The sequence below is a fragment of the Tachysurus fulvidraco genome, chromosome 26 (genome assembly GCF_022655615.1).
Source record: "Tachysurus fulvidraco isolate hzauxx_2018 chromosome 26, HZAU_PFXX_2.0, whole genome shotgun sequence".
Lineage (NCBI taxonomy): Eukaryota > Metazoa > Chordata > Actinopteri > Siluriformes > Bagridae > Tachysurus > Tachysurus fulvidraco.
The window spans coordinates 5,423,531-5,445,926 of NC_062543.1; the positions used below are offsets into that span (position 1 = coordinate 5,423,531).

The window sequence follows — 22,396 nt, forward strand, 5'->3', positions numbered from 1 at the left end:
ATTAAACAATAACAAAAAAAATAAAAACCATGGCACCGCTATATATTTTTTCTTTTTATTTTAGGCAGGAGAAAGACAGCTTGCTCTGTGTGTAAACCCAAGACAATAAAATCTAAATGAAAATGAAATCTAAACTATTGTATGTAGATATTAATCTTTAAAGTGATCGCTGCTAAGTCTACAGTCAGTTTGAGCTTTCACACACGAGTGAAATGATTAAAGATTAAACAATGCATTTCATCACAATATCTCGCTGATTTACTAATAACAATCTTCACTTTTTTTTTTCAGCCTATGAAGTACGGCTTCCTTTATGGTTTGTTGAGCTTTTTTCCTTTCTGGACAGTAGCATAAACTGGAGTTTCAGATGAAATCCCTTTAAAAGAAACATTAAAAGATAATGATCATTAGCTCAAAGTCCTAATAGTGTACGTTGATTACTTACACTGATTCTTTAGATTTTAAAGACTCCTACCTTCCTCTTCAACCACACAGTAATTCGTCTCTTGCCAAGAATAAATGTCATATATCGGATTCGCAATTACTTGATCTATTTAGGGAAAAATATATAAAGAGAAATTATTTTATTTATTTATTTATTTATTTTTACAGATACTTAACCCTAGCAAGCCTGTAATTTAGTGTAACTTTTAGTGCTTGTTGCAATTCCCTTTTTAGCCACTAGGTGCAATAAGAACCCAATGGTGCTTAAATCTGTTAAAACATTGATCAAATAACTAAACTATTAAGTGTCTAGAATTGTATCTCTAAATTGTGATTAAGCCTCTGGATTGTTGATCACAGGGTTGGGGTTTAAGCCCCAGCACTGTTAATCTGCCACTGTCAGGCCCCTAAGTTAGGCCCTTAACCCTCTCTGCTCCAGGGGTCCTGTATCATGGTTGGCCCTGCACCCTGTCCCCCACTTCCTAAGCTGGGATATGTGCAGTATATAATGTACAGTATATGTAACAGAAAGGCTTCTTCCTAAACTTAGTATTTGACCATATGTTAGGCAGAACCTTATAAAGATTATTCATTATTACGTGGTTGATATCCAGTCCTAAAGCTGAGCCACTACTGACTTTACCTGAGCTTTTAAAGCAACAATTCTAACAATATAGGATTAGTAAGCATGAGTGGACGAGTTTCATCAGAACTTCTTCTTATTCTACTTCTGCCACAGCGAATCATCTGTTTCCACCTCACTCTATCCTCGGCATCCTCTACACTCGCTCCAATTACCTTCATGTCCTCATTTAACACATCCATATATCTCCTCTTTGACCTTCCTCTTGACCTCTTATCTCCACCTCTACCATCCTTCTACCAATATAACCATCTCCCTCCTCTGTACATGTCCATACCATCTCAATCTATCCTCTCTGTCCTTGTCCCCCAATCCTGTCCATCCTCGTCACTCCTAAGAGAACCTCAACATCCTCATCTCTGCTACCTCCATCTCTGCCTCATGTCTTTTCCTCACTTCTACAGTCTCTAACCCATACAGCAGAGCTGAGTACCTCAACAACCTCATTTCTGCTACCTCCATCTCTGCCTCATGTCTTTTCCTCACTTCTACAGTCTCTAACCCATACAGCAGGGCTGAGAACCTCAACAACCTCATCTCTGCTACCTCCATCTCTGCCTCATGTCTTTTCCTCACTTCTACAGTCTCTAACCCATACAGCAGAGCTGAGAACCTCAACATCCTCATCTCTGCTACCTCCATCTCTGCCTCATGTCTTTTCCTCACTTCTACAGTCTCTAGCCCATACAGCAGAGCTGATAACCTCAACATTCTCATCTCTGCCTCATGTCTTTTCCTCACTTCTACAGTCTCTAACCCATACAGCAGAGCTGAGAACCTCAACAACCTCATCTCTGCTACCTCCATCTCTGCCTCATGTCTTTTCCTCACTTCTACAGTCTCTAACCCATACAGCAGAGCTGAGAACCTCAACATCCTCATCTCTGCTACCTCCATCTCTGCCTCATGTCTTTTCCTCACTTCTACAGTCTCTAGCCCATACAGCAGAGCTGATAACCTCAACATTCTCATCTCTGCCTCATGTCTTTTCCTCACTTCTACAGTCTCTAACCCATACAGCAGAGCTGAGAACCTCAACAACCTCATCTCTGCTACCTCCATCTCTGCCTCATGTCTTTTCCTCACTTCTACAGTCTCTAACCCATACAGCAGAGCTGAGAACCTCAACATCCTCATCTCTGCTACCTCCATCTCTGCCTCATGTCTTTTCCTCACTTCTACAGTCTCTAGCCCATACAGCAGAGCTGATAACCTCAACATTCTCATCTCTGCCTCATGTCTTTTCCTCACTTCTACAGTCTCTAACCCATACAGCAGAGCTGAGAACCTCAACAACCTCATCTCTGCTACCTCCATCTCTGCTACAAGTTGTTTCCTCACTTCTACAGTACAGTCTCTAACCCATACAGCAGTGCTGCACTCACTACTGTCTTTTACACCTTTCCTTTGATTCTTGCTGACGCTCTTCCGTCACACAACACTCCTGACGCTTTTCTCCACCCACTCCAACCCGCCTACACTCGCCTCGTCACCACTTTTCCACACAAGGTTCATGTTTCAGATTTACAGAGTAGAAATGCCTAAAATGGAAGGACTAATTCTATTAGAAAAGTCAATGAATAAGCTCTGGATCTAATGCACATGTATTCTTTTGATTTATTAGACATTTATTATAAAAAAGTGTACATCTGAGTCACTGCCTTAGCAAACACTGCTTTACTGTTCGATCAGATCAAACGTTATATGAAACCACACACTTACTGTTTCTGTCTGACTCTGCTACTGGGCCCTCGATGTTTCCTGCAGAGACTAAAATAAACGATGACATTACTGTGTGTGCTAAAGACTCCTCTTCACAACAATCGCATAAGTCTGCTGATATATATTATATAGAAATATACAGTGTTTATATAATGTATCACTCACACATCCACTTACCGTAGTCTGTTTCGGCAATAATGATATTTCTTTGTCCTGCAATGTAAAATTAAAGCACATGGGAAAGAGAGAGAGAGAGAGAGAGAGAGAGAGAGAGAGAGAGAGAGAGAGAGAGAAAAAAAAAAGGTTTCGATTCAGAGCCTGGTCACTGAGACTCACACAGCACATTGGAGCACATGTACTACTGCAGCACAGAAGCTCAGTGAGAATGTATGTCGGATGCAGGTTTTTGCTTTCGTTGTGCAAACCACAAGCTGTGTTATTTTTAACATATATCACTCAGCAAAAAATCTGTGTGCAAACTTGTGCTTCTGTTTTTCAGTAAAAATCTAAATGCCTGAACAAGCAGCAAAAAAGAAAACTAGACGATTAAAAGAACCAAAGACAAGTTGTGCTTGTAATAAGTCAGACTTACGGTTTGCATATAACCAAGTTGTGAGTACAGCAAGCAGCACAAGTCCTCCTGCTAATGCTCCTAATATAATCCATATTGACTGATGTGTGTATTGGTCTAGAATACAGATTAGAAGACAATAAATATTTAACCAAACATTGCCATCGGACATTTTAATTTAATTGATAGATTGGTTTTAATGTCCATTCCTTAAAGATGTGTAGAAGTATATAAGATGCTTTACCTTGATGTTTGCTTTGACCCAGCTGTATCTCCTGATACCCAATACTGCAGGTCCCATTAAAAAGCTCACAGGTGTAGAGACCCAGTTCATACGGCTGCACTTTCTTAAGAAGAATGGAGAAGTTTCCTGATGCAGAGAGCTTAGGAAAATGCTTAACACGTCCATCTCTATAATTCCAGTACGTCTCTTGTCCATGCTGACTGATCTCCAGTAAACCGTGTGCTGTTGTGTTTATCTGTTTCCACACTACTGCTACATCTGCAGTCTTATTTGATCGGAGGAGAACTGGATCGAGGTTACACGGCAGCAGGACATCAGACTGGAGCTTAGCAGAAACGTTTGTGCTTTTTAAAAGTTCTCTTTTGCACAGATTTTCACCTGTAACTACAAAGTGTTAGGATTTAAATTCGTATTATACAAATACAATACAATGAACTTTTACTCAAACTCAGCTACACTACAAAACTCCATTTACTGCTTTCATATTTCTATCCGAATATAAACTTGAGCCAGTAAAATCCCATAATGAAATGTCCTTCTGTTCACCATGAAACAGATCTTGTCAAAGAAACTTACCAAAGAAAGTTGGCAAAATTAGAATAGTCCACACAGCTGGGAAGACGAACCACTTCGATTTCATTCTGCATCTGTTACTTCCACACTAACACTAATGCTATGTGATGCGCTTCATTGGCTCTCACTTCCTGAAATTACCATAGGCAGCTATGACATCGATTTTTAGCATTTTTACCCAGAATTCTACACTCAAGAGAATCACAATGCAAAATTAACATATCTTGAACTGATAATAGATTTCAGGTTAACAATCACAAACGTTAAAAAAAAAACATGTTTTAAAATAAGTCTTTCATTAGATGTGGATCTGTTTCACAAATTAAGCAACACAAACTCATTTTTGTTTTGAATTTTTTACAAATTTTTACTAATTACTCTTTTTTTTTTTTAATACTGGCACAAAATGTATAATGTGAAATTCTTGTTTCTGTTTCTCTACATTTTATGGAGGCAGCTGAACTAAAGAAAAACTTAAACATGGTTAAAGACTGCAAAAAGGTCACACATTACTTGATTGCACCTTTTGCATAAAGTGGTTTTACACCACAAACACATTACGTTCCAGCCCTGCAATGGAAATGTGGCTATGTTGGTTGGTTTGTTTTTCACAGGTACGCATTATTATCCTACATTATTTGTCTCTTGTACTGCATTAAAACAAATTTTAAAAATATTATACAAAGATTAATATTAGATTTATATTTAAATGTGTTTGTATTTATCCCCAATGAGCAAGTCTGAGGTGATTCAGGCGACTGTGCTGAGGAAAAACTCACTTAGATGGAAGACGAAATCTTGAGAGAAACCAGACTCAAAGGGGAACCTCATCCTCATTCGGGTGACACCAGAGGGTGTGATTATGAATAATGCCCTTTCTACAGTCAGATACAGTCTGACCTTTGTGTATTGATTAGGATTAGGAGTTTGTTTTCCTCAAAGACAGGTAGTTAGTATCTCCTCTTTGACTGCCTGAAATCCTCATGAAGTGGAATTAAAACTGGAGCTGGTACATCTCTAGATGCTTCAGGATAATCGCGGGGTCGGTCTCTTCTCACTGAAAGTCTGTAATCTACATGACATGAAACACAACTGGAGCTGGTACAATCTCTGGACACCATACAGCTAAAACTTTCTTCTCCAGACGGTTGCCACAAAATTGGAAGAACACAATGGTCAAGAAGGTTGTAGTGTGATTATAATGCATTAACACTTTCCTTCACTGGAATTAAAGGACCACATACATGTTTCATGCTTCATAACAATGCCTCTGTACACAAATCGAAATCCATATATACAATGTCAAAGGCTGATGTGGAAGAACTTCAGCTCGAGCCCTGACCTCAAAACCCACTGAGAAAATTTTTTGGAAATAATTGGAATGCTGACTGCACCCCAGACCTTGTCATTTGCCATCAGTGTTTGATCTCTAATGCTCTTGTAACTGAATAAGAAATTCCCACAGCTACAGTATGCTCCAACATCTAGTGTTAAACCAAGCACGTTCTAATGATCATCAATTTCAGATGTAGTTTGAAACTCAGTCATTAACTGAAGCATACACAGCTAAACACTGCTACTAAGGTTAGATTATAGAAGACAATTTCATGTCACAGGTCATATACCATGGCAAGACTGAGCACAGCAAAAATACACATGATAGTCTACTGAATCAGCAAGGTCTCTCACAGGCAAAGATTTCAAAGCAGACTTTCAAAATATTTTGTCGTTCAAGCTATTTTGAAGATGTACATTGAATCAGGCAGTGATGGAGACCGTAGATGCCGTGGTCAGCCAAGGAAACGTAATGCAGCAGATAAACAGCTAAATATAGTAGTAAATATATATAGTAAATATATAAGCTTCTTGACTTGACATGACTTGGACACTTCATGCACAGAAGATATCCGACACTGCCATCAACAAAGAACCGGAAGAAAATGGTAGGACCCATGTACTGTCTGGAGAAGTCTGGCCAGAAGTAGTTTTAATAGAACAATTGATACCACAAAGCCATACCTTTAGATGTGGAACCAAGTCGCAGTGACTCAAATATGTATAAGAACTGATATGCAGCAGGTGATCTGGATGGTTGAGTCACAATTTTATAAATATTTGGCTATATAAGGAGGCAGGTTGTTCACTGAAGGGCTTCAGAGAGGAACAATAATAAGCATCTGCATCTGCAGGCAACAGTGAGGCATTGGTGAAGGTTCCTTGGAGAATGTCATGCTGTGAAATACAGACAGATACTTATCCATCATTCAATACTATCAAGGAGGTGTCTGATTGGCCCCAGATTTATTCTTCAGCACGACATCCACCCCAAACATACAGCCAATGTCATTAAGTACTATCTTCAGCATAGAGAAGAACAAAAAGTCCTGGAAGTGATGTTTGTGCCCCACAGACCCCAAATCTCAACATCATTTAGCCTCACTGGGATTACATGAATAGACAGAAGGATTTGAGACAGCCTACATCCACAGATCTGTGGTTAGATCTCCAAGATGTTTGGAACAGCTGACCTGCCGAGTTCCTTCACAAACTGTGTGTAAGTGTCCATAAAAGAATTGATGCTGCTTTGAATGCAAAGACTCATCACACCAAATATTGATTTGATTTGGATTTCTCTTTTGTTCATTTGTTAATTGATGAAAAGAAATTATGAACACTTCTATTTTTAAAAGCATTCTAAGTTTAGAGCATTTTTTCACACGGCTAAAACCTTTGCACACTACTGTATGTACTGTAAAATCCTGGGCCCTAACATTCATGTGGATGTTACTTTGACACATACCATTAACACAATCGTTATAAACATAATAGCAAATCAAGTACATCCCTTCATGGCAAAAGTATTCCCTAATGGCAGTGGGAGGATAATGTGTAATGTCACAGTGCAAAAATTGTTCAGGAATGGTTTGAGAAACCAAATCAAGTTGACTCGGCCTCCAAATTCACTAGATCTAAATCTGTAGGATGCGCCGGACAACAAGTCTGATCCACAGGGCTCTCAAGTATCACGCATTGAGAGTGACAGTCATTCATTTCAGTCTTTTGTCACGCTCTCCCGCCACACACTGTATTTCTCATGCAGAAAAACTTACTCTTTATCATATATTTAATAAGCTGCAGCGCCCAAAATGTATCTGTCCTCATCGATGTCTCTATGGAACCGGGCAGGAATCAAGCGCGTCTTCCCTGGAGTTCTTAGTCGAGCCTGACACTTATCAGCCAATCAAAAAACAAAGCTACACAACAGCCAATCAGAAAATAGCACTATTGTATCTGGGTAAGATTTAACGCAACAACCAATGAAAAAAAAAGCAAATCCTGGAATAGTTCAGCATCATCCTCGTTCACTCACAGAGAAAACCACTGTAGCTGCGAGCATCACTTTGGGCAAAGAGTAAGTCATGATCTCCTGTTTTAATGTTACAACAAATTCACAACTTGTTTGACACAAACAATGACATTTTGACTGCTGTTAGAGATGTTTCCCAGATAATCAGTTTCAGTTTTTCATGAGTGTCTGTAACTTGGCCAAAAGCTTTACAGCCCGTTCACAGACAACCCCTGCTCAGAGCAAGTAGTCTATTGCCAGTGGTTCTCAAATTGTGAGATGGTGCAAGGGCTTTATGACATTTTATAAAATAATGAATTTATCATAAATGAAATCTCAGAAAAACAAGGCCACTCACCACCAGCACTACATTGTATAATTTAATATGTTTTTTGGAATGTTTAATGTCATAAATGTTCTTGGCTGGGGGTTAGGAGTTTGCTAGACATATTTAAAATATGTAACTCTTGCCTGTCTTCAAATCTTGAGAGCCCTGGATCCATGGAGGCTGTACTCACAACTTAAAGGATATGCTGCTAACATCTTCATCACACCTTCAGAGCGGCACAAGAGGCCGAACATTGTGTGCGTCTAAGAAATGATTAAATTAAATAATTACTATGACCGCACATGCAGGATTTTAACTTCAATTTTACATCCAAAGTAGGAACAGTGTAGGAATTTTGGGGTGAATTTCAGGGAGAAAATGTTTTTAGTTAAGCAAAATGCAATAATAATAATAATAATAATAATAATAATAATAATAATAATAATAATAAATACTACTACTACTACTACTACTACTACTACTACTACTACTAATAATAATAATAATAATAATAATAATAATAGTTTTTAACATTTTGCTGCAAATCAACTTCAGCTAAAGACTATTTGAAGAACACTTTAGGAATTTCCAGCACATTTGAAATCACCCATTTTATGTTAACTTCGCATTTTTATATATATATAGCCATGAATAAATATCATTGTGTAAATTTATTTGCAGCTTTAGTCAAAGAGAGAATAAAAACACTCTTTGAGTGATGCTAACATTGTTAGCAATCTGCTGCCTCCACCAGGTGAAAGGAAAACTTGCAACATCTCTTGGCTGGTAGACTTCAGAAATTACTTCACCAGCAAAAATGATTATTTATTCATATTAACAGTTAAATATTAATTGCCTATTTAATCTAAAATTGTGCAGATAAGATATGCAGTCAACAATGACATGCTAAGTTATATGCTAATATATGCTAATCGCTGCAAAATCGTTGCTAATTGCACATTATTTATTTATTTATTTATTTATTGTTAGTATTTTATTATTATTATTATTATTATTATTATTATTATTATTATTATTATTATTATTATTATTATTATTTCCAAAGGACTTCAATAGGATATACATTTATTTGTAAATGTTAAAGAAAAATATTCCCAAAGGCAGAAATTTATCTTGTTTCTCACCTCTTTTTCAGTAGAACCATTCTTTTTAGAGCCACATCATATTTATTGTAACTTAACACAATACCCACACAAATATTTTTTTAAAAATACATTCCTAATTTATTCCACAAGAACACATTATTGCTAAACATTCTAACACTGAAGTAATTATCAAGTTGTGTATCAGGCCCTGCTGATGATATCAGCCTTCATCGGCTGCTGCCACCGCTGTTCCAAACAGTCTCATAGATTGGGTTTTCTTTCAGATCAGCTGCTCGTTTCATGGAAGAAAAAGTTTATTTAGGATTAATTACACGATACAGGTGTTAAAAATGAATCTGATGTTCGCTTATGAATAAGCAGAGAATGTCTGGAGTGGAGGTATTTACCGTCACTGCCATGGCTGGGCTGTGCTGTGTTGTGGTAGCTTACATAGATTGGGTTAGAACAATCGCCTAGAGACAGACAGAACATACGTCTATTTTATTTATTAGAACTACTGATGAGCGATGAATTCATTTTGAGCTTCAGATAAACTGCTGTCCTTGGTACAGGAAACAGTTACAGATAAATAAGAATTCACACCTCTGATGTGAACACTTACCATGATTCTCAGGGTGCGGCTGTGGCTTTCCTGCAAAATCGAGTGTTAATCTTTAGCTAAATGTGTTGTAGGTGCTGTCAAATGTCATGTTAAAGATGAACTAATATAGTGTATATACACAAGACTCACGTTTTGTGATTATGTAGCAGACAGATATGATGATTAAACACAGAACTACAGCTCCTGTTGTTGCTGCGGTGATGATATTTGCCTGATGTAAAGCAGAAGCGAGACCTGCAAATAAAGATTAAAAAGTGAGTCAAGACAACATTCCTGTCATAGAAGTACTGGTGTAACATGTTACTGTAGAAACAACAAAGGGCAGATTAATGTGAATCTGAAGACAGGATGGCCTAGTGGTTAACACCTTTGGGGTTAAGGATTTCATCACCTGGTCTAAAGGCATGGGTTGTATGCTGATAAATATATCTGAATATATACGGTAGCGTGTGAACAGAGGTGTGAGTGGATGTTTCCTGTGATGGGTTTGCAACCTGTGCACAGTGGCCCCTGCCTTGTTCTCAGTCTACAGGGAGAGAATCCAGGTCCCTGCGTCAGAGAAGCGGTATAGAATATATGTAGCGATGGATATTAATATAAACCTGTGATTTGCTTTATAGCTGGGATTACAGTCAGGGAAATTCATCAACCCTTACTGACCAATCAGAATGGAGCACTGTGGTATAAATACATGTGCACTAGTCACAGATCACAGCTTTTCCAATGCAAACAATAACATATATATGTTTAATTACTAACCCAGCTGTATCTCCTGATACCCAATACTGCACTTAACCAAACTTTGCCATTGGACATTTTCATTTGATTGATTGATTGATTGATTGATTTGAATGTCCATTCCTTAAAGATGTGTAGAAGTATATAAGATACTTTACCTTGACCCAGCTGTATCTCCTGATACCCAATACTGCAGTTGAACCCATGATAAAGCTCACAGGTGTAGAGACCCAGTTCATACGGCTGCACTTTCTTAAGAAGAATGGAGAAGTTTCCTGATGCAGAGAGCTTAGGAAAATGCTTAACACGTCCATCTCTATAATTCCAGAACGTCTCTCGTCCATGATGACTGATCTCCAGTAAACCGTGTTTTGTTGTGTTTATCTGTCTCCACACTGCTACTACATCTGCAGTCTTATCTGATCGGAGGAGAACTGGATCGAAGTTACACGGCAGCAGGACATCAGACTGGAGCTTAGCAGAAACGTTAGTGCTTTTTAAAAGTTCTCTTTTGCACAATAGCTCACCTGTATAAATAAAATTCAAGTCAGACAGCAATAATACATCAGACTGGAGTTATAAATAAAGATAAATGTTGTTTTGACACAATGCATACAAATGACAAAACCAATACTAAGGAACAGGTAATTAATTGGAGGAAAAATCACATGGATTACTTGCTTGTTCCCCTCATTCAGAGCATCGCTTACCTTGGACAGACATCCAGCAACCATGAAGCATCCACACACTGAAAAATATCATGTTACAAAGCAACACCATCATGCGAACATTAAGCACTACTTCTGGAAATGTGGCATTCAGTCAGTGCTGACGAGAGAACGAGTGAGAAATGTCACTTCCTGAAAACGCTACAACCTACCAAACCACTGAGCTGAAGAACGACGACCAGTCACACAGACGGAAAAAACAAACAAAAAAAAACGCACTGAACAATGATTGACAACAAAAATATTTTATTTAATAAAGTGCCAATTTAATTCGATTTCTATAGTTTTAACGATGGACATTGTCTCAAAGCAGTTTTACAGAACATAAGAAATAGAGTACAGAAAGTTTAATGTTATACAAAGATTAATATAATACAAAAATTCCAGACTTATATTTAAACGTGTTTGTGTTTATCCCCATTGAACAAGCCTGAGGTGACTGAGGCGACTGTGGTGAGGAAACACTTGTTTAGATGGAAGAGGAAGAAACCTTGAGAGGAACCAGACAAAAGAGAACCTCATCCTCATTCAAGTGACACTGAGGGGTGTGATTATAAATGTAAGTGCTTCATTGAGAGAGAAATCTTCTGATGGTTGTTCGAAGACAGCCAGTGTTTGGACATCCACGGGGAAGTTTAATCCCCTACTCAGTTGCCAGAACAGAGGTGTCTTGATGCCTGCTGTCCTTGTAATTCTTTCTGTATGTACAGCACTTTGACAAACACTTGTTGTTTTTTTTTTTAAAAAAGTGCTTTATAAATAAACTTGACTTGACTTGTACACTGAGAGATGGTGGGCCAGTTGAGCTGTGCTGGAGAAACAGTAAGGTGAGGTGAGGTAAGGTGGGGTGGGGTGGGGTGAGTGCTTTCATATCTTTTAGGCCACTTGTATTGCAGATTTAAATCACACATCAGAAATAAATCAGCAGAATTCCTTTTCCCAATACGGTTTATTGCATGTTTTAGTAAACGTCACATCAGTAAAACACAGTTAAGCCTGAAAGCATTACACAAAAGATCCAACTGATCCTACACTGTGTACGTCACATGTCCTCTCATCAGGTCTGCTTTGGCTTTTCCCAGAACCCAGGAGCAACATTTATTGAGTTACCTTTTGAAGGGAAGAGCAGAAAAAGTTTCTCTTTAAAAAACAACAAACAAACAAACAAACAAACAAACAAATAAATAAATAAATAATAATCTTTTACACATTAATAAACAGAAATCAAGCAATTAAATACTTGGACATTAATCATCCCAGCTATGGCTCTTCTGTAGTTTGTAGAGTGTAAATCCTGGAGGAACAGAAAAAAAAATACAATTATTTTATTTATTACTAAAAATCTAGAAAGCTTTAACATTTCCTTGAGCAGCGACTGTAGAAAAGTATGTTGGTGTGATTTGTGGTGTTTATTCCAAGGACGGCGCTGTATTTTGGTTATTTCCTTGGTTTAATAAGAGAAGATGATAGAGATTTTTACTGTTTACACTGTTAGACTAAAGAAGGATTAAGAGAGCTAATAAACAGGAAGTTGTACAGAATTATGGGTTATGTAGGAAACTGGAGAAAATAGAGTAACGTCACTTATAAACAAAAATCTTGTCGATCTAAAGCATCACCTCAGATTATAAAGATTAATGTAATTCTAGGTGGATGTCTTTCGAAAAATGGCCTACACAGCTGTGTGTGAGACAACAAACCAACACGATGTACCCACACTTGTGTGTGACAGCTTTCACACCTTCCCTCAGGCTGCGGCTGTGACTGCTGCTTTCCTGCAACACAAAACAATCACAGGTTTTTATCTTCAGAAAAAATTTACTGTACTTAGATAATAAAGTATATATATGTGAAGACTCACTTTTATTGCTTATTTCACATGAACATATCAGGAATAAACACAGAAGAGCTGCTGCTGCTGCGACTGCTCCTGCTGCTATTATGTCGATGGATGTTTTAAGCAGGGAAACTAACATGAACAGTGAAAGTTGTTTAAAAGTGTCACAATTTACTAACATCCAATGTGTTTATTTCAGAGTGTGAATCTGCCATTGGATAGTACATATATTTAAAATATACATTCCTTAAAGATGTGTAGAAGTATATAAGATACTTTACCTTGACCCAGCTGTATCTCCTGATACCCAATAGTGCAGTTGAACCCATGATAAAGCTCACAGGTGTAGAGACCCAGTTCATACGGCTGCACTTTCTTAAGAAGGATGGAGAAGTTTCCTGATGCAGAGAGCTTAGGAAAATGCTTAACACGTCCATCTCTATAATTCCAGAACGTCTCTCGTCCATGATGACTGATCTCCAGTAAACCGTGTTTTGTTGTGTTTATCTGTCTCCACACTACTACTACATCTGCAGTCTTATCTGATCGGAGGAGAACTGGATCGAAGTTACACGGCAGCAGGACATCAGACTGGAGCTCAGCAGAAACGTTAGTGCGTTTTAAAAGTTCTCCTTTGCACAATAGCTCACCTGTAACTACAGAGTAACGCACTATGAATCAGAAAAGTTTTACTCATGTTTTATAAGAATTTCCACTTTGAATAGTATAATAAGCCAAAAAGACATTTGAACTCACCGTTTCCAAACACCAAACAACAATAAACCATCCACAGGACGAAACGTGCCATGGTACGCTCATGAAGCTGCAGTGCATCTAAACCTGACTGACTCAGACCAGTGAGGGTGAGACATCTGCAGAACACTTCCTGAAAAAAGCATCAAACTAACAACCTGTACAAACCGTGTTTAAACATTGCACAAGACCTTATTAGGAGAGAGGCGGCTCAAGCGGTTAAGGCTCTGGGTTGTTGATTGGTGGATTGGAAAAAATAAATAAGAATATCTAAGTATTTCAGTAAGAGGTAGGATATACATAGGGCGATTAGTCACAGCTTTAAAACCACTGAGAGGTGACGTGAAAAGTGACGATCACTGACACGAGGCGAGATATAATTGGCAACATGAGAAGATCTCAAAGTCGATGTGTTGGAAGCAGTAAAAAAAAAACAAACAAAAACAAAAAAACAGTCCTGGTATGCTGTGGTTATCACCTACTAAATGATGGCCTCCAAGGAAGGACGGCCGGTGAACCGGTGACAGAATTTAAGTTAATGGTGACTATGATAGAAAGTGTCACAACACCATTTACCATCCTTTACCTGGGGGCAAGAAGCTGAAACACTGCTGGGACCAAGTGTAAACCCCTTCATAGCAACGAAATTCACTAATGGCAGATAGAACATGTCAAAATAACATCTGTATGAATGACAGGATCGAGGTTTTCTCAGCAGAACATTCTTGCCCCCAGGTAAACAATGCACATGCTATCCACACAACATAATTTTTTTTTTATATTATTCATCAAACCACCTTCTTCTATTGCACTATGGTGGAGTTCTGATGCTTACATGCACATTGTAGGAGCTTTTGGAAGTGGACAGGAGTTAGCATGGTAACTATGACCTGACTGGTCCATGGCTACGCAGCTCCAGTGTGTTCTGAAAACCTTTCTATCAGTCACGATTAACTTTTTAGGCTATTTATGCTACATTAGCTCTACTGTAGGATCAGATAAGACAGGCTAACCTTCAGTCCCGTACACGTGTCACTGAGCCGTAGGCCCTCATGACCACGCCACCGGTCATCCTTCCTTGAAGCACACTTTGTAGGTGATAACCACAGCATACTACGACTGTTTTTTTACTCCTTCCAACACATCAACTTTGAGAACGGACTCTTCTCGTGTTGCCAAATATATCTCGCCTTTTGATAGGTGTCAATGAGATCATTTTTCATATCAATTCTCAGTGGTTTTAAAGCGGTGACAAATCTCCCTACGCAAGCCCTACCTGAAATACTTAGACTAGTGCTTACTTATTTTTTCAATAATATACAAACAGCTGTATTTCCTCACAGTAGAGTTTTTAGACTGGTGGTTTCTTTAGTCAGGGAGACTTCAAAGCACTTCTGTACGTCGATTAGGAAATATAAAGGCATGTGTGACGACTAAAAGAAGCTTGAGTTTATGGAAATCACCTTTTTGTCTCATTTTTCATCTAATCCGTCGTTTACCTTTACCATAAATTAAGTGCACAAGTCTGACATTAGCCGAAAGCGACTGAAACATTGACATGGCAGATAAAAACGTTAAGCGATGAAGGCTTACGATAAGGCAAGAAGCAGGACACTTGTTAATATAGGATCAGCTTTCCAGCACTGGAGAGAACTGAAGGAGCGGGGAGGCCTGCGATGGGACGCCGAGGCGCTTCTTTCCTTCTCGATAGGTGAGTAACGTTGGTTTTGCTTTGTTACACAGAACTAATATATGCCGTCCTTTGCATGATTATGCTTGTGTGTCATTTTTGCTTGTTTGTTTACCTGCAGTCGTATTGTTCTTCCCTTCAGCTATGATGAAGACACATTTCTTTCCATTAGTTGCCTGGGTTACGTATGTATGTGTGGGCAGAGCTATCGATACAGGGGTGGGACCCATTTGGGTTAGGGGCGTGTTTGTTTTGGTGATTACAAATGTCAACATTGGCTTTCAAACCTAGCACACCCCACCTTTAAGGATCTGCTGCTAACGTCTTGGTGTCCGACGTCACAGCACACCTTTCAGAAGTCCATGCCTCTGTATTAATGCCACATAGACGATACTACGCAGGTGGATTTAAAGCCTGATTTTACAAACATACGCCGTTTGATAAGCCCCATGCGATGCTGAAAATGAAGGTGAAAGGAGACAAAGTAAATTTTCAGAAAGGTGGAGCGCTAATCCACTTTATTGATTGGTCTGAAAATTTTGTAATTGGCTACTTAAGAGACATTGTGCGATACAAACATTGCTTTCCAACAACATGGGATACATGGGTTATTTCAAGTCTCAATTCCAAAAGGACAAAAGAAGAAAAAAAAGTTACCACTGCATGGTGTTGGACTTAAAAAAAAAAAAAAGAAAAAAAAAAGTAGACTAACTGATGCAATGACCGACTTTCTTTTTCTTAAGATTCAAGTTTCACCACCTTTTTTTTTTTTTTTTGCTTTTTTGTCAATGCCATTGTAAACACTTTGCATCCCGTTAAAAAGGATGAATAATAACAATGATGTTGCGAATGATGGAAAAAAAAACTCTCAACATGAGCTCTAGGGCTTTTTTCATATTTCATAAGTGAAATTAATTAAATATAACAAAATAATAATAATAATAAAAAAAAAACACACGCGAACACACACACACGGTTTTAGTTACTTGAGCAAAGCGAAAGAACAGGAAAAACAAAAATTGCACTACGGATTGAAACTTTTTAGGGTCTTGTCATAGAAAATACAGCTATAACTGTGCGGATAACTGAAATGGAGCTTATTGTCTGTTACATCAAGATGATTTAGAAGTGAAAGCCACCACTACAAAGCAGCAACTTTAACAGCCTTACTGTACCATAGACTAGAGCGAAGATGTGTCAAACAAGCCGGAAAAACTGTGGAAAGTTTTTTTTTTTTTTTTTTTTTAAATAATTCTGTGATACGAGGATTATTGCAAAAATGTGAACGAAGCTGAAGAGTCCAGACTTCTGCAGAAGCTCCAATAACTTAGATTACAGGTAGTACGCTTGTCAAAAGTTAGTAAGCGAAAACAAAAAGTGCAACAGTGGTGCAGAGGTTTGACAAACAGAAGCCTGTTTTTTTTATTCTTTTTCTTTCTCGCTGGGTAGACAGAACAGCATGTACTTGAGCGTTTTAAAGGGGGGTGGGGGGGTGGGGGTGTGGGGGTGAAGAAGATAAAAGAGGGAAGATCACAGTTTGATTTCTCCTCCGTGAGAATTAAACCAAGAACCTCTCTAAAGTGAAACAGTTTCCTCTGGTTTTCTCTGGCAGAGAGACAAAGAAGAAAAACAGCAGAACATTAAGCACTTGTCTGTAACCACACAGAGATACTCTCTGAAGCAGACACCAGAACTGTGGTGAGTTTTCTCTAACCACAGAACAGAAAAAAAAAAAAGGACATGTATTTGGGGAGGTAAAAGAAACATTCAACTGATTTTTCATCGTTCACTGACGGAACATTCACACCAGTGTTCTTAACTTGTTCACGGGAATCTTTCTGCAGGGCTGAAAAACGCAAACGCTTTTCTTTTATCATTATTATTTCTTTTCATGCACCCATGTAACAGGCTGAATGCTTGTTTACAAAATGTGTGGTGGCCCTGGTGCCTCCAGTGCTACAAAGGCAGGCTATGTTACTGAAATGCTCTCCTTCTTGGTGCTTCAGCTTCAAGTTCACGCTGCGCCCTGCCACTGCGGGCTTGGGAGAAAATCCACACTTTTCACATTGAGAGCAAGAACTTTCTATATAATCTTAAACCAGCAGGGATCTGATTTAAAAAGTAATAATAAAACACAAGTCTGGAAAACAAAAAAAAAAATTCACTCTGCAAAAGGTTACTCTATTTACATACATTTGAAGACAAAGTATTTCTTTACAGAAATTAAAATTCGAAGCAATTATGTCTTTATATTTCAAGTTCTTCATCCTCTTTTCTGTTTTTCCAACATTTTGTGTTTGCTCCTTGACAAACAGGCAAAATAAAGCTTCTGGACACGGTTTATCCTGAGCGATTAGGCCGAGGCTCCCTCGCAAAGCTTTCTACAAGCACAAGAGGAAATGAAAGCACCAGAAGCAAGTGTGCCTCCCCAGGCAATCCCTACTCACAGTTAGCACTGAGTGGGACGTGTGTTAGCTGGGCCGCCCTGAAAGGGACACGGTTCTCGGTGACCCGAGGTACCGGGGAAGGGGGTTGAAGGGAGGTTGAAAGGGTGAAGGTTCATAGCCCAGCTCAGTCGTCGCTGTCGGACAGGGTTTCGTACTGCTCTGAGAGCAGTGGTGGCTCCCTCTCCCAGGCGCGGGCTGGAGCATTGGCTCCTCCTCCTGGCTGTTGTTGGGACTGCATGGAAGGAGAAGGGCAGGCCATGGAGGTGGGAGGTGTGCTGCTCAACATGCGCATGGTCAAAGGGTTATAAGGGAACTGCATTGGACCTGTAGAGCACAGTGACAGTCAATTCATTCAAACTGTTATCAATCACCTCAGCTTTGCTTTATGATGTTCAGGAACAGTACAGTGAGATCTCACCTGCAGATGAGGGCCGGTCTTCCCAAGCCCAGCTGGGAGCCTGCCTGTGATATTCTCCTTCAGAATGTACAGAGGACACAGAGGATGGTCGCTCTCCGCCTGTGTACGCCTGGCCTGGGTTGGGCGACTTGGACTTCCTACTGCTTGCTTTGCTCTGGAGTTTCTGCTTCGCTGCTATGAGGGAAGAAAGACCACTGACTAACTGCAACAAGCAAATGCAGGTACAAAATCTTGCACAAAAAACATTTACAAAAAATCTGCACTAACTAACAGATTTATTTAACTTACAGCATTTGGAACACGCCCTTATTCAGAGTGGCTTACATTTTTATCTAATATTTTAATACAACTAAGCAGTTGAGGGGTAAGGGCCTTGCTCAGGGGCCCAGCACTGGTGGACCTTGGATTTGAACTCAACCTTCTGATCAGTAGCCCAACACCTTAACTAGAGTTTTGCTGCTATCTTAATCAGTCATCTGATGCAAAAACAACAGCTTTTTTCCCCCATTCATGCAAAAATGTATACTTAGATGTGGTTTTGTGGCTTACTTTAGTCTATATAGATCATACTCCTGATTTGAACTGGATTGCCACCAGATGACAGATTCAATGTGATTGCTGCTTTTATTCGATCATTAAAAATAAATAAATAAATAACTTTCTTTCTTTCTTTTTTTTTTTTACCTAAAGACTATTTCACATTTTTAAATCAAGTTTTGGACTGAAGCGAGTTGGCTTCACATGTAAAAGATTATATTTATAAGAATAAGGAGTGGGTATGTACATGAAATAGTAAAAAGGTGTGTGCGAGTGCATGTGTGTGTTTTCCTTACAATATCTACCTGTGCTGGGAGACGGATTGGCCTCCTGTCGTCCCTCAGAGTTACTTCCCGCAGCTAAAGCTGCAGATTGAGCTTGCTGCGTCTGCTCCTCTGATCGCTCATCTACAGTCCCCATCAGAGCCTTACGGATTATCTCCTCAAGGCCAAGGTTGTTGGCTGGGTCGCTGAACGAGTGGTTCCGATGGTTCACATTACCTAAAAGGGGTGAAGATAGAGGCATCATATACAATTCTCAAACTCTGAATTTAAATAAACTTCTCACATTCAAGTACACTAGTATTAACAACCATGTCCTTAGCAACTAATAAATGGACAATACAAGTTATTTGTGTTGATGTAGACAAAATACCCAGTGCTTCAGGTTACTTACTTGAGGTTGTTACTGCTGGTAAATTAAAGATCTCTGTGCCTGGTTGTGTATTACCTGGAAAGAAAAGAGACTAAAGATTAGGATTTGAAAAGATTTTTATGAAATTGTAATAATTTCATTTGTATAGGAAATCTTTGCTATTGACAAAAGTACAGCCAGGTACACACATGTCGGCATCTAACATCATATCAAATTAAAACCAAGTTGTTACATCATATGCAGTGCAAGATAAAATCTAATTTATGTAGGTTACACACAATCATAAACACAGACATGAGGGTAACATACTTGAATTACTATACTGTACTACACTGCACTACACTTCATTATACTGTACTACGCTATACTGTACTACACTGCACTACACTTCATTATACTGTACTACACTACACTGTACTACACTACACTATACTGTACTACACTACACTATGCTATACTGTACTACACTGCGCTATACTGTACTACACTGCACTATACTGTACTACACTATACTGTACTACGCTATACTGTACTACACTGCACTACACTTCATTATACTGTACTACACTATACTGTACTACACTGCACTACACTTCATTATACTGTACTACACTATACTGTACTACGCTATACTGTACTACACTGCACTACACTTCATTATACTGTACTACACTATACTGTACTACGCTATACTGTACTACACTGCACTACACTTCATTATACTGTACTACACTATACTGTACTACACTGCACTACACTTCATTATACTGTACTACACTATACTGTACTACACTACACTGTACTACACTGCGCTATACTGTACTACACTATACTGTACTACGCTATACTGTACTACACTGCACTACACTACATTATACTGTACTACACTACACTATACTGTACTACACTACGCTATACTGTACTACACTGCGCTATACTGTACTACACTGTACTATACTGCACTACACTATACTACACTGTACTATACTGCACTACACTGCGCTATACTGCACTACACTGTACTACACTATACTGTACTACACTATACTGTACTACGCTATACTGTACTACGCTACACTGTACTACACTACACTATACTGTACTACACTACACTGTGCTATACTGTACTACACTGCGCTATACTGTACTACACTGTACTATACTGCACTACACTATACTACACTGTGCTATACTGTACTACACTGTACTATACTGCACTACACTGCGCTATACTGTACTACACTACACTGTACTACACTGCGCTATACTGTACTACACTACACTGTACTACACTGCGCTATACTGTACTACACTATACGGTACTACACTGTACTACACTGCACTATACAGTACTACACTGTGCTATACTGTACTACACTATACGGTACTACACTGTACTACACTGCGCTATACAGTACTACACTACACTGTGCTATACTGTACTACACTATACGGTACTATACTGCACTACACTGCGCTATACAGTACTACACTACACTGTACTACACTGCGCTATACTGTACTACACTATACTATACTGCACTACACTGCGCTATACAGTACTACACCACACTGTACTACACTATACTGTACTACACTGTACTATACTGCGCTATACTGTACTACACTACACTGTACTACACTATACTGTACTACACTGTACTATACTGCACTACACTGCGCTATACTGTACTACACTGTACTATACTGCACTACACTGCGCTATACTGTACTACACTGTACTATACTGCACTACACTGCGCTACACTGTACTACACTACACTGTACTACACTATACTGTACTACACTGTACTATACTGCGCTATACTGTACTACACTATACTGTACTACACTATACTGTACTACACTACACTGTACTATACTGCACTACACTGCGCTATACTGTACTACACTGTACTATACTGCACTACACTGCGCTATACTGTACTACACTGTACTATACTGCACTATACAGTACTACACTACACTGTACTACACTATACTGTACTACACTGTACTATACTGCACTACACTGTACTACACTATACTGTACTACACTACGCTATACTGTACTACACTACACTGCGCTATACTGTACTACACTACACTGCGCTATACTGTACTACACTGCACTACACAACACTGTACTACACTGCACTACGCTATACTACACTATACTACACTGTACTATACTGCACTATACTGTACTACACTACACTGCGCTACACTACACTGCGCTATACTGTACTACACGACACTATACTACACTACACAACACTGCACTACACTATACTGTACTGTACTACACTATACTGTACTACACTACACTGTACTACACTACACTGCGCTATACTGTACTACACTGCGCTATACTGTACTACACTGCACTACACTGCACTACACAACACTATGCTATACTACACTATACTGTACTACACTGCACTATACTGTACTACACTACACTACACTGCGCTATACTGTACTACACGACGCTATACTATACTACACTGCACTACACAACACTGCACTACACTGCGCTATACTGTACTACACGACACTATACTACACTGCACTACACAGCACTACACTATACTACATTGCACTACACTATACTGTACTACATTGCACTACACTACTATACTGTACTGCACTACACTACTATACTGTACTACATTGCACTACACTATACTGTACTACATTGCACTACACTATACTGTACTACATTGCACTACACTATACTGTACTACATTGCACTACACTACTATACTGTACTACATTGCACTACACTATACTGTACTACATTGCACTACACTATACTGTACTGCACTACACTACTATACTGTACTACATTGCACTACACTATACTGTACTACATTGCACTACACTATACTGTACTACATTGCACTACACTATACTGTACTGCACTACACTACTATACTGTACTACATTGCACTACACTATACTGTACTGCACTACACTACTATACTGTACTACA

General features: G+C 38.9%; 4 protein-coding genes across 25 annotated transcripts in view; all 4 read right to left on the reverse strand.

Moving 5' to 3' along the window:
* Window positions 1–41: 41 nt before the first annotated feature.
* Window positions 42–7,328, reverse strand: LOC113634193. Its single transcript, XM_047809591.1, has 7 exons — window positions 4,201–7,328; window positions 3,625–4,008; window positions 3,402–3,497; window positions 2,987–3,022; window positions 2,810–2,857; window positions 476–550; window positions 42–376 (listed from the first exon to the last, which is right to left on the reverse strand). The coding sequence occupies exons 1-7, from the start codon at window positions 4,262–4,264 to the stop codon at window positions 312–314; spliced, it is 768 nt and encodes a 255-aa protein (XP_047665547.1). The 5' UTR covers window positions 4,265–7,328; the 3' UTR covers window positions 42–311.
* Window positions 7,329–7,615: 287 nt separating this feature from the next.
* On the reverse strand, window positions 7,616–11,200 carry LOC125138310. 2 transcript variants are annotated; one of them, XM_027132979.2, is made up of 6 exons: window positions 11,048–11,200; window positions 10,496–10,864; window positions 9,729–9,833; window positions 9,600–9,629; window positions 9,385–9,450; window positions 7,616–9,266 (listed from the first exon to the last, which is right to left on the reverse strand). In XM_027132979.2, the coding sequence occupies exons 1-6, from the start codon at window positions 11,118–11,120 to the stop codon at window positions 9,205–9,207; spliced, it is 705 nt and encodes a 234-aa protein (XP_026988780.2). In that variant the 5' UTR covers window positions 11,121–11,200; the 3' UTR covers window positions 7,616–9,204. The 2 variants fall into 2 exon arrangements, with proteins under 2 accessions (XP_026988780.2, XP_047665549.1); XM_047809593.1 differs by lacking the exon at window positions 7,616–9,266 and having other exon boundaries at window positions 9,273–9,450.
* A 304-nt stretch (window positions 11,201–11,504) lies between these two features.
* On the reverse strand, window positions 11,505–14,733 carry LOC113634182. Of its 3 annotated transcripts, XM_047809595.1 has the most exons (6): window positions 13,659–14,730; window positions 13,184–13,558; window positions 12,927–13,034; window positions 12,783–12,840; window positions 12,306–12,359; window positions 11,505–12,175 (listed from the first exon to the last, which is right to left on the reverse strand). In XM_047809595.1, exons 1-5 carry the CDS (start codon window positions 13,708–13,710, stop codon window positions 12,326–12,328), a joined length of 627 nt encoding a protein of 208 aa, XP_047665551.1. In that variant the 5' UTR covers window positions 13,711–14,730; the 3' UTR covers window positions 11,505–12,175; window positions 12,306–12,325. The 3 variants fall into 3 exon arrangements, 2 of the variants coding, with proteins under 2 accessions (XP_047665551.1, XP_047665550.1); XR_007139669.1 differs by having other exon boundaries at window positions 12,306–12,840; window positions 13,659–14,733; XM_047809594.1 differs by having other exon boundaries at window positions 11,505–12,840; window positions 13,659–14,733.
* Window positions 14,734–15,830: 1,097 nt separating this feature from the next.
* The window catches only part of ncor1 (nuclear receptor corepressor 1), a 69,221-nt gene continuing 62,655 nt past the window's right edge, over window positions 15,831–22,396 (reverse strand). For 12 of the 19 annotated variants that reach the window (XM_027132935.2, XM_027132934.2, XM_027132925.2 and 9 more), the window contains 4 exons: window positions 19,423–19,476; window positions 19,044–19,247; window positions 18,211–18,384; window positions 15,831–18,116 (listed from right to left, as the gene is read on the reverse strand). In XM_027132935.2, the coding sequence (XP_026988736.2) occupies window positions 17,917–18,116; window positions 18,211–18,384; window positions 19,044–19,247; window positions 19,423–19,476 (632 nt within the window). In that variant the 3' untranslated portion in view covers window positions 15,831–17,916. The remainder of the gene's footprint in view (window positions 18,117–18,210; window positions 18,385–19,043; window positions 19,248–19,422; window positions 19,477–22,396) is intronic. The other 7 variants (XM_027132926.2, XM_027132937.2, XM_027132938.2 and 4 more) reach the window with 3 other exon arrangements.